The following is a 12,463-nucleotide window of genomic DNA, read 5'->3' on the forward strand; positions in this document are numbered from 1 at the left end:
TTGGACAGATGGTTTCTTTGAGTGGGCCAACTCTCAGATGCTAAATCTTAGTTATGGGCATAAAGGGGGTAGCAATAAATTAGAGGTAGACAATTCCAGTAAGCGGATTTCTGCACTGTTTGCTGATTTTTATTGCTCAAGGACACCTGATGCATCTCACCTGTTAATTGCCCAGTAGGTTGATTACAGCAGGAAAATCAGGAAACTCTGCTGAACTCCGCCCCTTGAAAGCAGCACCAATGCAGTTCCTGGCGGTACAGGGCTGGAACATTATTGGAATCTGATGGAGGATGAGGAGGGCCCTTTCACAATTAGCAGGCAAGGCTCACTATAAAAAGGTCAGCAGAAACATGGACCATTATGTTTTTTGCTGGAAGCACAGAGAAAAATGTGGGGTTCTATTGTATTTGTGGTTCTTTGGTTGAATTCTGTGAGCAATGCAGCTGTAGCTCGTTGGAGTCCTCGAGCTCTATCAGAGGAACAACCTCAAACCCCACAGTTTTCTGGGCTGCCATCTGGGTCTCTGGTTCCCCAGCTTTCTGGGCCACTTCTTTTTCAGCCATCTTGGCAACTTCCCTCTCAACCTTCTGGGCCTCTGGCTCCCCAGCCTTCCGGGCCACTTTTTTCCCAGCCTTCCGGGCCACTTTTTTCCCAGCCTTCCGGGCCACTTTTTTCCCAGCCTTCCGGGCCACTTTTTTCCCAGCCTTCCGGGCCACTTTTTTCCCAGCCTTCCGGGCCACTTTTTTCCCAGCCTTCCGGGCCACTTTTTTCCCAGCCTTCCGGGCCACTTTTTTCCCAGCCTTCCGGGCCACTTTTTTCCCAGCCTTCCGGGCTGTTACCACCAGGGTCTGATCCTCAGGTACAGGTAACTACTGCTGATAAATGTAATCTGGATGATTCTGACAAGATTCCCTGTGGTGAACCAGGCTTGGATGCTTCCCACTGTGGTGCTATAAACTGCTGCTTTGATGGGCAGCAGTGCTACTATGGTAAAACAGGTAAGTTGTGTGTGTGTGTGTGTGTGTGTGTGTGTGCGCAGTTTTTTTTTTTTTTTTAAAGATTATAAAGCCCTGCAAACTACAATTTTCGCTATTGTGTGTTTCCAGTGACTGTCCAGTGCACAGTCGATGGGCAGTTTGTTTTGGTGGTGGCCCGGAATACAACACTTCCTAGGATCAGCTTGGATTCCATCAGCCTGTTGGGAGGAAGTGATGGGCCCTGTGCTGTTGTGGACTATAATGCTGACTTTGCTATATACCAGTTTCCTGTAACTGCTTGTGGAACAAACGCAATGGTTGGTGCTAAACTTGTTTCCAGGTAGTTGCTGCTTGTTTGTAGAGGTCTACAATGTTTGTCTGTCTTATCAGGTGTTTAGTGACTATGTGGTCTATGAGAACAAAATGGTGTCTTCCTATGAAGTTGGTGTGGGACCCCTTGGTTCCATCACAAGAGACAGCCACTACGAGTGAGTTAGATTCATGGATTCTGAAGATTTGTTTTGCAAGTTGTGAGCTTTTATTAATCTCTTAAATCCTTTTGCCAGGCTTTACTTCCAGTGTAGATATTCTGCTACAAGTGTCGAGTCCCTGGCTGTTGCACTTTCTTCCAATGATCCTCCTCTACCTTTAATGGCTTCTGGCCCGCTCAGGGTAGAGCTGAGGCTTGGCAATGGTCAGTGTGTGACAAAGGGCTGTGTGGAAGGTGAGCTACTTCAGTATTGCACTTATGATTGTGACTTTATCTGTGGCCTTTTTTTTGGTAACAAATTCCCCTGGTTCTCCACAGAGCAAGTAGCGTATACTTCCTACTATGCTGAAAATGACTACCCTGTGACCAAGGTCCTGAGGGAGCCTGTATACGTTGAGGTGCGCATGTTGGGGCGAACTGATCCCAATCTGGTCCTGGTCTTGGGACACTGTTGGGCAACCTCTACACCTGACCGGGACAGTGTACCTCAGTGGGATCTTCTGGTGAATGGGTAAGTTGGCTGCATGTCTATCACTAAGGTCCCTTGCTTTAGTACTTGCGAGCATTGACCTGATTCCTTTTGAAAGGTGCCCGAACAAGGATGATCGCTACCTGACCACCCTGGTTCCAGTTGATGGGTCATCTGGACTTCAGTACCCCAGCCATTACAAGCGCTTTGTCCTCAAGATGTTCACATTTGTGGATCGTTCTATGAACCCCTTGAAAGAGACGGTAATTTTATGATATTTTGGGGGGGGGGGGTTCTCTATTTCAGGAAGGATCAAGTTTTCAAGGTTTGATTTTTTTTTTCTCCCTTAGATCTACATCCACTGCAGCACAGCTGTGTGCTCTCCAACTGCAGGTGCCGCTTGTGAACAAAAGTGCGATAGAAGGAGTAAGTAGATTACTTGATTCCTGTACATTATTTGTTCTTTAATGCCAGAAACACCTTGCTCTTATTTACTTGCTAAATAATTATTGCTCAGTGCTCCCATTTGCCCTTGGATGTGTCGGATCTTAAATATGTTTCAGTGTCTGGCTGAGAATCACACAGCCCTAGAGCATAAGCATGTATTAGAATTTTGTGGTTCTTACTAGGCTGTTTCTCTCTACACAGGGAGAGATGTTGGATCGGTTGCCTGGAAATCGGAGCCTGAATCAGTTGTGTCTAGTGGAGAAGTGATTTACACACAAACTGCCCAGCTCCAGCAGGATTGATTGTGACTCTGTTCTCAATAAAGGGGTCTTGCTTTTGAATTGTGTGTCTTTCTCTTAACCCATTGCAGTCAGAATGGTAATGTGGGTCATGGATTACTTTTATTAAAATGCGGGAGACTCCCGCAGCTTCAGGGAGACTTGGTTTGGCTGGTAACACAAAGTGGCAAAATCACTAGTTAGTGTTGCAAGGTTTGAGTCACTTTATGATGTAAGGATCAAATTTAACCTAGAGCTACATTTTCCAAAAAATGTTAACCATGCCAAAACCTCAGATCTTTTCCCAGAGCAGTTGGGCCACCTTGATTTGTGGGTTAGGTGCTGATACTTGGACAGAAATGTGGCATTAACCTCAGATTTATTTAGGGTGGATTTTAAATTGGTTGAATGCCACACCTTGTATTTGAAACTGGTGTTTTATAAGTGAACAGCATATATAAAGCAATCTATATAGTGTTTTTCCACCGGAAGAACTCTTGATTCTTGAACTAGTTCTGTTTAGGCTCATCAGAACCATGGTGCTTTTTAGCAAACCAGCCCAAGTTCCCACAGTGTTGGTGAAACTGCCAAAATGTCATAAGCCATCAACAGAGGGTGGTAAACATGGTTTGTGCTGAAGAACCTAGTAATCTATGAAATCTGTGAAAAATGTGTGTTGGTTGCTCACATTTTCTACAATATTTAAGATTTTGAAGGTCCTGTAGTGTGGGCCAGGCATAAAGAGGAAACCTGTAGTCAAAAACATGGAACACTTCAATGCAGTTTTTTACCCCACATAAAAACATCTGGGGCCTCATGTACTAAGACTTGCGTGGACTTCCCATTAAAATGTGTACGCTCAGACCTGAAAAGTTCTGTATGCACAAACAAAATCCAAATTTATCAAACCGTGCGTAGGCAGAAATCCACGTACTTTCTCTTAGTATATAGCAATCAACTTGAAATCAAGCTCAAGTGCACGAAAACATCACACCTGCCATGTCTCCTCACTCAATTACTCAGAGTATAATGTTATAATAATAATTATTATTAATAAAGTCAAAGTCAAAGTGTTTTTTATTGTCATTTCAGCTATATACAGAGTACACAGTGAAACGAAACAACGTTCCTCCAGGTACCATGGTGCACATAAACACAGTGTAGACAGAACAAAAAGTGTAACAGTACAAAAAGTGCAGACAGACAATACAACACAATACAGACAAAGAAAAATAAATATCAAAACAGTGTGCAAAAAAGACCAGTGAGGTAGTAGGGTTTTTAGTGCTTTCAATTTCTGGGGTAAGTGGGGTAGAGTGACAGTACAGAAAAGAAATCTGTTCAGTCTCTGCAGTTGAGGAGTCTGATGGCTTGGGGGTAGAAGCTGTTGCAGAATCTGGTCGTGCTGGACCGGATGCTGCTGTACCTTCTTCCCGAAGGCAGGAGGGAGAACAGTTTGTGTGAAGGATGGGTGTGGTCATTCACAATATTAGGATTATTGTCATTATTATTATTACAAATAATATTCTCTCTTATCTAGTTGTGTGTGTGTTTGTGATGTCTAGATCATGCAGAGTGGCTTTTGGTATCAATGACTTTATCTTATGGTGTGTTCTTATCTTATGTTGAAAGAATTAATGTTAAAGGTCTAAAAAGCCAATGTATTTTGACAGTACAAAAATTCTTTGTTTCAAGACCTGTTGATGTTCATAAAGGGGCAAAGAAAGGAATTTCAGGACTAAAATGTATTGCGAACCCTGCCTCTTGATATAGCAAACCAGTCACAACAATAAATGCACACCTTCAAGGAACGGCTTGGCAAAAATCCTTCCAAGTGTACAAATGGTTAAGAGACATAAGCTTTGGCATTTGGTGATGTTTCCTATCTCCAGTACTTTGGTCCACGAGTCCTGCAAGAAAAACCTTTGGCTATGTTTATTCTGCAGGCAATTCAGATCTGTTGAGATGACTGACAGCATATGATATGAGTGGATTGCTGTTGTAAGCCATGCTGAATATGTGACTTTAAAGGGCTAAACCCTGCAATAGTGTTGCATGGTCATTGTTTGTTGCGTTCAGAGTGCATTTGGACAGATGGTTTCTTTGAGTGGGCCAACTCTCAGATGCTAAATCTTAGTTATGGGCATAAAGGGGGTAGCAATAAATTAGAGGTAGACAATTCCAGTAAGCGGATTTCTGCACTGTTTGCTGATTTTTATTGCTCAAGGACACCTGATGCATCTCACCTGTTAATTGCCCAGTAGGTTGATTACAGCAGGAAAATCAGGAAACTCTGCTGAACTCCGCCCCTTGAAAGCAGCACCAATGCAGTTCCTGGCGGTACAGGGCTGGAACATTATTGGAATCTGATGGAGGATGAGGAGGGCCCTTTCACAATTAGCAGGCAAGGCTCACTATAAAAAGGTCAGCAGAAACATGGACCATTATGTTTTTTGCTGGAAGCACAGAGAAAAATGTGGGGTTCTATTGTATTTGTGGTTCTTTGGTTGAATTCTGTGAGCAATGCAGCTGTAGCTCGTTGGAGTCCTCGAGCTCTATCAGAGGAACAACCTCAAACCCCACAGTTTTCTGGGCTGCCATCTGGGTCTCTGGTTCCCCAGCTTTCTGGGCCACTTCTTTTTCAGCCATCTTGGCAACTTCCCTCTCAACCTTCTGGGCCTCTGGCTCCCCAGCCTTCCGGGCCACTTTTTTCCCAGCCTTCCGGGCCACTTTTTTCCCAGCCTTCCGGGCCACTTTTTTCCCAGCCTTCCGGGCCACTTTTTTCCCAGCCTTCCGGGCCACTTTTTTCCCAGCCTTCCGGGCTGTTACCACCAGGGTCTGATCCTCAGGTACAGGTAACTACTGCTGATAAATGTAATCTGGATGATTCTGACAAGATTCCCTGTGGTGAACCAGGCTTGGATGCTTCCCACTGTGGTGCTATAAACTGCTGCTTTGATGGGCAGCAGTGCTACTATGGTAAAACAGGTAAGTTGTGTGTGTGTGTGTGCGCAGTTTTTTTTTTTTTTTTTAAAGATTATAAAGCCCTGCAAACTACAATTTTCTCTATTGTGTGTTTCCAGTGACTGTCCAGTGCACAGTCGATGGGCAGTTTGTTTTGGTGGTGGCCCGGAATACAACACTTCCTAGGATCAGCTTGGATTCCATCAGCCTGTTGGGAGGAAGTGATGGGCCCTGTGCTGTTGTGGACTATAATGCTGACTTTGCTATATACCAGTTTCCTGTAACTGCTTGTGGAACAAACGCAATGGTTGGTGCTAAACTTGTTTCCAGGTAGTTGCTGCTTGTTTGTAGAGGTCTACAATGTTTGTCTGTCTTATTAGTTGTTTAGTGACTATGTGGTCTATGAGAACAAAATGGTGTCTTCCTATGAAGTTGGTGTGGGACCCCTTGGTTCCATCACAAGAGACAGCCACTACGAGTGAGTTAGATTCATGGATTCTGAAGATTTGTTTTGCAAGTTGTGAGCTTTTATTAATCTCTTAAATCCTTTTGCCAGGCTTTACTTCCAGTGTAGATATTCTGCTACAAGTGTCGAGTCCCTGGCTGTTGCACTTTCTTCCAATGATCCTCCTCTACCTTTAATGGCTTCTGGCCCGCTCAGGGTAGAGCTGAGGCTTGGCAATGGTCAGTGTGTGACAAAGGGCTGTGTGGAAGGTGAGCTACTTCAGTATTGCACTTATGATTGTGACTTTATCTGTGGCCTTTTTTTTGGTAACAAATTCCCCTGGTTCTCCACAGAGCAAGTAGCGTATACTTCCTACTATGCTGAAAATGACTACCCTGTGACCAAGGTCCTGAGGGAGCCTGTATACGTTGAGGTGCGCATGTTGGGGCGAACTGATCCCAATCTGGTCCTGGTCTTGGGACACTGTTGGGCAACCTCTACACCTGACCGGGACAGTGTACCTCAGTGGGATCTTCTGGTGAATGGGTAAGTTGGCTGCATGTCTATCACTAAGGTCCCTTGCTTTAGTACTTGCGAGCATTGACCTGATTCCTTTTGAAAGGTGCCCGAACAAGGATGATCGCTACCTGACCACCCTGGTTCCAGTTGATGGGTCATCTGGACTTCAGTACCCCAGCCATTACAAGCGCTTTGTCCTCAAGATGTTCACATTTGTGGATCGTTCTATGAACCCCTTGAAAGAGACGGTAATTATGATATTTTTTGGGGGGGGGGTTCTCTATTTCAGGAAGGATCAAGTTTTCAAGGTTTGATTTTTTTTTTTTCTCCCTTAGATCTACATCCACTGCAGCACAGCTGTGTGCTCTCCAACTGCAGGTGCCGCTTGTGAACAAAAGTGCGATAGAAGGAGTAAGTAGATTACTTGATTCCTGTACATTATTTGTTCTTTAATGCCAGAAACACCTTGCTCTTATTTACTTTCTAAATAATTATTGCTCAGTGCTCCCATTTGCCCTTGGATGTGTCGGATCTTAAATATGTTTCAGTGTCTGGCTGAGAATCACACAGCCCTAGAGCATAAGCATGTATTAGAATTTTGTGGTTCTTACTAGGCTGTTTCTCTCTACACAGGGAGAGATGTTGGATCGGTTGCCTGGAAATCGGAGCCTGAATCAGTTGTGTCTAGTGGAGAAGTGATTTACACACAAACTGCCCAGCTCCAGCAGGATTGATTGTGACTCTGTTCTCAATAAAGGGGTCTTGCTTTTGAATTGTGTGTCTTCCTCTTAACCCATTGCAGTCAGAATGGTAATGTGGGTCATGGACTACCTTTTATTGCTAGCTTATTGAGGTCTCTCTTTATTGTCACATCATGTGGCCAGTACCTTTTTTTTTTTTTTTTGAGTTGAGTAAGTGGAGTACAACTAGAACAAACTCCTTGTTCAAATTGTCTGTTAAGGTGAGCAGCAGCTACTACAGTCCTATTTAACCCTAAAGCTGCTGTGATGGTCAGTCTAAAAAAAAATATCATAAAATGGAGGTGTTAACTGAGTAAATACTGACTCCAGTGAGTCTTACAATCTGTCTGGGTAAAGAAATACTTGGAACTCACTGGCCGTTTTACATTAAGAGACTTGCCAGAAAACTCAATTTTGTACCGCATGTTGGTTAATGTGACCAACTTTTGAACCGAATCACTGATTTACATTTTCTCATCTACAAAAGTATCCTTGAGTAACTTAACGTGCATAGCCGATGCTTACCAAAATAATGCAGTTACTGGTGTAAGCTAATGTAAACTCTGTAAATTATCAGTCCAGTGGCATAGTAAACTAGTCCATGGAAGTCAGTATATAGCCACAAATCTTAAGTTCTGCTGTCCTGATGTCATTGAAAACAATGGAAGTAATGGTAAAATAAAATGGCAAAATCATTAAAGTGCTACAGCGTTTGAGTCACTTCACAATGTAAGCATCAAATTTAACATCTATCTACATTTTCTAAAAAATGTTAATCATGCCAAAAACTCCTCAGATCTTTTCCCAGAGCAGTTGGGCCACTTTGAAATGTGTAATATTTACAACTGCATATCCTGTATAGTGGGTTGTCATTTATTGCTGAAAATCTACTTCAGGGACTATGCTGATTCTTGGATGGGGAAACATGGCATTAACCTAAGATTTGTTTTTTTTTAGGGTGGAATTAAATTGGTTTAATGCCACACTTTGTATTTGAAACTGGTGTTTTATAGAAGAAACAGCATACATACATAAAGCAATCTATATAGTGCTTTTCCACCAAAAGAACTCTTGATTGTTGAACTAGTTCTGTTTAGGCTTATAAGTGCTTTTTAGGAAACCAGCCCAAGTTTCCACTAGTTTTAGTGAAACTGCCAAAATGTCATAAGCCATCAACAGGGGGTGGTGAACATGGTTTGTGCTGAAGAACCTAGTAATCTAGGAAATCTGTGAAAAATGTCTGTGTTGATTGCTCACATTTTCTACAATATTTAAGATTTTGAAGGTCACGTAAAGTGGGCCAGGTATAATGTGGAAACCTGTAGTCAAAAACATTAAACATTTCAATGCAGTTTTTTACCCCAAATAAAACATATTAATGCAACCAATTTGGGCCAATGAGGTTCACTTCAGAGACTGAATGACTGGAGCTTTGAAGTACAACTTATTTTCTGTGCAAGTGTTTATCTGTTGTCAACAGAGATCAAATAATCTACTGCAAGCAAAGCAAACAAAAAGCAATATATGAACATTAGGTGATCAAAATTAGTATAATTAGATATGCGTATCAGATTGTTTCACGTGTGGATGAGCGTTACCTGCAATTGCTGTTAAATCACCAAGATGTTTGGGCACACCCCCAATCAGTAAAGCCTGGACTTAACAAAAACTCTAATTATGCCCCACCCCCAGACAGATAGCACAGGGCTGGAACATTATTGAGGTACAAATATGTTGGAGGAGGGGCTTTTCACAATTAGCAGGCAGGAGAGAATAAAAAGGTCAGCTATAGAACAGAATGTTACTTGCTGCAGTGAGGAATTTGATGATCATGGGAAAGTTGTGGGGTTTGCTAACTTTTCTGCTGCTCTCGTTGAGCTGCCTGAGCAATGCAAACTTAATATGGACTCAAGCTGAGAAAGAACCACAAAACCTTCAGCTTCCTGGGTCACTCTCCCCTCAGACCTCTGGGCCAGGTTTTCCTCAGCAAACTCCACCACTTTCGTCTCAGTTTCTTGGGTCACCTTCTTCTCAAGTTTCTGGGTCGCTTTCTGCTCAGCTTCCTGGACTGTCTTATGCTCAGCCTTCTCTGCCACTTTCTGTTCAATCCTCTGGTCCACTTTCTGTTCAGGCTGCTGGGTCGCCTTCTGCTCAACAGTTTCCTGGACTGTTTTCTGCTCAGCCTTCTGGGTCCCTTTCTGCTCAGCCTTCTGGGTCCCTTTCTGCTCAGCTTTCTGGGCCACTTTCTGCTCAGTCCTCTGGGTCGATTTATGCTCCGCCCACTGGGCTGTTTTCTGGACCTCTTTCTGCTCAGCTCTCTGGGCCGCTTTATCCTCAGCCCTCTGGGCTGCTTTCTGCTCAGCAACCTAGGCCTCTCTTTCCTCAGCCTTCTGGGCCTCTTTTTCTTCAGTCTCCTGGGCCAGTTCTTTCTCAAGTTCCTGGGCAACTCTTTCCCCAGATTTCTGAAAACATTGCTCCTCAACTTCCCGGGCCACTTGTTCCTACAAGCTATGGTCCTAAAATACCGTTGGCCAATGCTGCTAAATGCCAACTGAATGATGTTGACAAGGTTCCTTGTGGAGAGCCTAGCATAGATGCTTCTCACTGTGGTGCTATAAACTGCTGTTTTGATGGGCAGAACTGCTACTATGGGAAAACTGGTAATTTTTTTTTTCTCTCAATTTACCTTGTAAACTTTTATTTTGTGGTGTTGCAGTTGACAAGTTAAGTCTTTGCTTTGTTTTCAGTGACTGTCCAGTGCACAATCGATGGGCAGTTTGTGTTGGTAGTGGCCCGGGATGCAACTCTTCCCAGGATCAGCTTGGATTCCATCAGCCTGTTGGGAGGAAGTGATGGACCCTGTGGTGTTGCTGACTATAATGCTAACTTTGCTATATACCAGTTTCCTGTAACAGCCTGTGGCACAAGAGCAACAGTAAGTTCTAGGCTTGTTTACAGGTGGTGGCATATTGTTTGTGTATGTCCAAGGTGTTCAGTGATTGTCCTTAAACCAGGTGCAAGGTGACTATGTGGTCTATGAGAACAAAATGGTGTCTTCCTATGAAGTTGGAGTGGGACCCCTTGGTGCCATCACAAGAGACAGCCATTATGAGTGAGTCTGTTTCAGATTCTGCTGGAAGATTAATTTTGGTGTTGTGGGATTTTACTGACTTTTTGATTCCTTTGCAAGGCTTTACTTCCAGTGTAGATATTCTACTACAAGCGTTGAATCCCTGGCTGTTGCTCTTTCATCCAATGATCCTCCTCTACCTGTAGTGGCTTCTGGTCCCCTCAGGGTAGAGCTGAGACTTGGCAATGGACAGTGTGTTTCAAAGGGCTGTGTGGAAGGTGAGCTACTTCAGAATTCAGAGTACTCAGTGTTATCTTAAATCTTGTCTGGCTTGTATAACCAATTTTTCTGGTTCTCCACAGAGCAAGTAGCCTATACCTCCTACTACACTGAGGCTGAATACCCTGTGACCAAGGTCCTGAGGGATCCTGTGTATGTTGAGGTGCGCATGTTGGCGAGGACTGATCCTAATCTTGTCCTGGTCTTGGGACGCTGCTGGGCAACCTCTACACCTAACCCCAACAGTGTTCCTCAGTGGGATCTCCTGGTGAATGGGTAAGTTGGCAGTGCGCCCACCAGCAGTGCAGTCTGGTGCTTCAGTACAGGCTAATGCTGATGTGCTCCAAAGGTGCCCGTACAAGGATGATCGCTACCTGACCACTCTGGTTCCAGTTGTTGGGTCATCTGGACTTCAGTACCCTGGTCATTACAAGCGATTTGTCCTCAAAATGTTCACATTTGTGGATCATTCTTCCATGGCTCCTTTGAGAGAAAGGGTAAGCATCCTTTTTACCCCCCTCACTTTTGCAAATTGCAAAGAGCCAGTTCCTTATGGTACAACGTCCTTCCCCAGATTTTCATCCACTGCAGCACAGCTGTATGCTCTCCAACTGCAGGTGCCACCTGTGAACCCAGGTGCAACAGAAGGAGTAAGTAGATCCTTGCTTTTGATTCCTTGAGGAAACAGTCTCCTTGACCATGTACCCTCTTAGTCTTTGTTTTTTCAGACTGGTTCAAGAACTACGATTGCCTTTTAATCACTAAAGATTTGACACTACTAATCTGTTCTCTCTTCCAGGGAGAGACGTTGGATCATCTGTAAGGCACTCCAGACCTGTATCTGTTGTGTCTAGTGGAGAAGTGATCTACACCGATATCTCTTCAGCTTGAGAAGGATTATTATAGCACTATGAATAAAATATTTTCTTAAAGGTCATGCCTCTGCTTGTTCTTTATTCCTTATAGTAACTCCACCTGTGGGTGTGCAGGTAGTTTCAGTTGCTTTTTAGAGATTTGGAAACAAAGTACAGCTTGACATGAGGGGGGGGGGGGCAGCTGCATGATGGGATGGCAAGACACTGCCTCATTGCACCTCCTCCCCATGTTCTTAGCGCACACACATAGGCTGAGGATGGTTACTTACAGTCTGTAGTGATGGTTGCCGCAATATAAGTTTTCATGGCCCTACCTAAAAGGGCACAGTCTAAAGGTTGCCATGACTTAATCAGGTCACTTACACTTAAAATCAAGCTGCGCTAAGAATCTTAAAGCCTTTTGCAAGAGAGACTGGGTCAAAAATTTCAAGCAGAAACTGATTCATTTTGCTGCTTTTAAAATAACTTGTGTACTTGCAGTGATATTTGTTAGGTAAAATGTAACTTATACACTGAATGCAATGATATCACTCTTACTATATTCTCTTTTAAGTGCATTTTTATTCTTAATTTATCTAATATTTTCAGTTATTTTTATACTCTAAATTCTAGACTACCTTGTAAATGAGGGTCACCCTCAAAGTACTTCGGAGTTAAAATCAAGGTTGATTTTGGAAGTCTCGGACCAACGTTCACAAAACACATGATGTTGATCGTGGAAAGTTTTTACCTTTTCATTAAAACATTAACTTTATTTAAAACTTGATTAGAGCAATGCATGTCAGACAAATTGCAACAGGGGCTGCAAAAAAGCTGGAACAGAAAAAAAATGCTGGAAAACTAATATACAATGAGGTATTTTAAACCTTCATACTTTAATACTTTTTTTGGTGTTAGCTTTTTTAGGACG

The 12,463-nt window shown here is 43.2% G+C and overlaps 3 protein-coding genes across 3 annotated transcripts; all 3 read left to right on the forward strand.

The window, feature by feature from the left end:
- Positions 1-350: 350 nt before the first annotated feature.
- On the forward strand, positions 351-1,701 carry LOC125803744 (zona pellucida sperm-binding protein 4-like). The gene is made up of 3 exons (XM_049481869.1): positions 351-998; positions 1,107-1,294; positions 1,368-1,701. The coding sequence occupies exons 1-3, from the start codon at positions 389-391 to the stop codon at positions 1,467-1,469; spliced, it is 900 nt and encodes a 299-aa protein (XP_049337826.1). The 5' UTR covers positions 351-388; the 3' UTR covers positions 1,470-1,701.
- A 3,398-nt stretch (positions 1,702-5,099) lies between these two features.
- On the forward strand, positions 5,100-5,994 carry LOC125803746 (zona pellucida sperm-binding protein 4-like). Its single transcript, XM_049481872.1, has 2 exons — positions 5,100-5,649; positions 5,745-5,994. Exons 1-2 carry the CDS (start codon positions 5,136-5,138, stop codon positions 5,957-5,959), a joined length of 729 nt encoding a protein of 242 aa, XP_049337829.1. The 5' UTR covers positions 5,100-5,135; the 3' UTR covers positions 5,960-5,994.
- Positions 5,995-9,125: 3,131 nt separating this feature from the next.
- Positions 9,126-11,615, forward strand: LOC103024655 (zona pellucida sperm-binding protein 4). Its single transcript, XM_049481868.1, has 8 exons — positions 9,126-9,989; positions 10,077-10,264; positions 10,344-10,441; positions 10,520-10,677; positions 10,762-10,954; positions 11,028-11,175; positions 11,253-11,328; positions 11,478-11,615. Exons 1-8 carry the CDS (start codon positions 9,128-9,130, stop codon positions 11,567-11,569), a joined length of 1,815 nt encoding a protein of 604 aa, XP_049337825.1. The 5' UTR covers positions 9,126-9,127; the 3' UTR covers positions 11,570-11,615.
- Positions 11,616-12,463: the final 848 nt, after the last annotated feature.

The sequence above is a fragment of the Astyanax mexicanus genome, chromosome 8, assembly GCF_023375975.1.
Source record: "Astyanax mexicanus isolate ESR-SI-001 chromosome 8, AstMex3_surface, whole genome shotgun sequence".
In the NCBI taxonomy this organism is placed as follows: Eukaryota; Metazoa; Chordata; class Actinopteri; order Characiformes; family Acestrorhamphidae; genus Astyanax; species Astyanax mexicanus.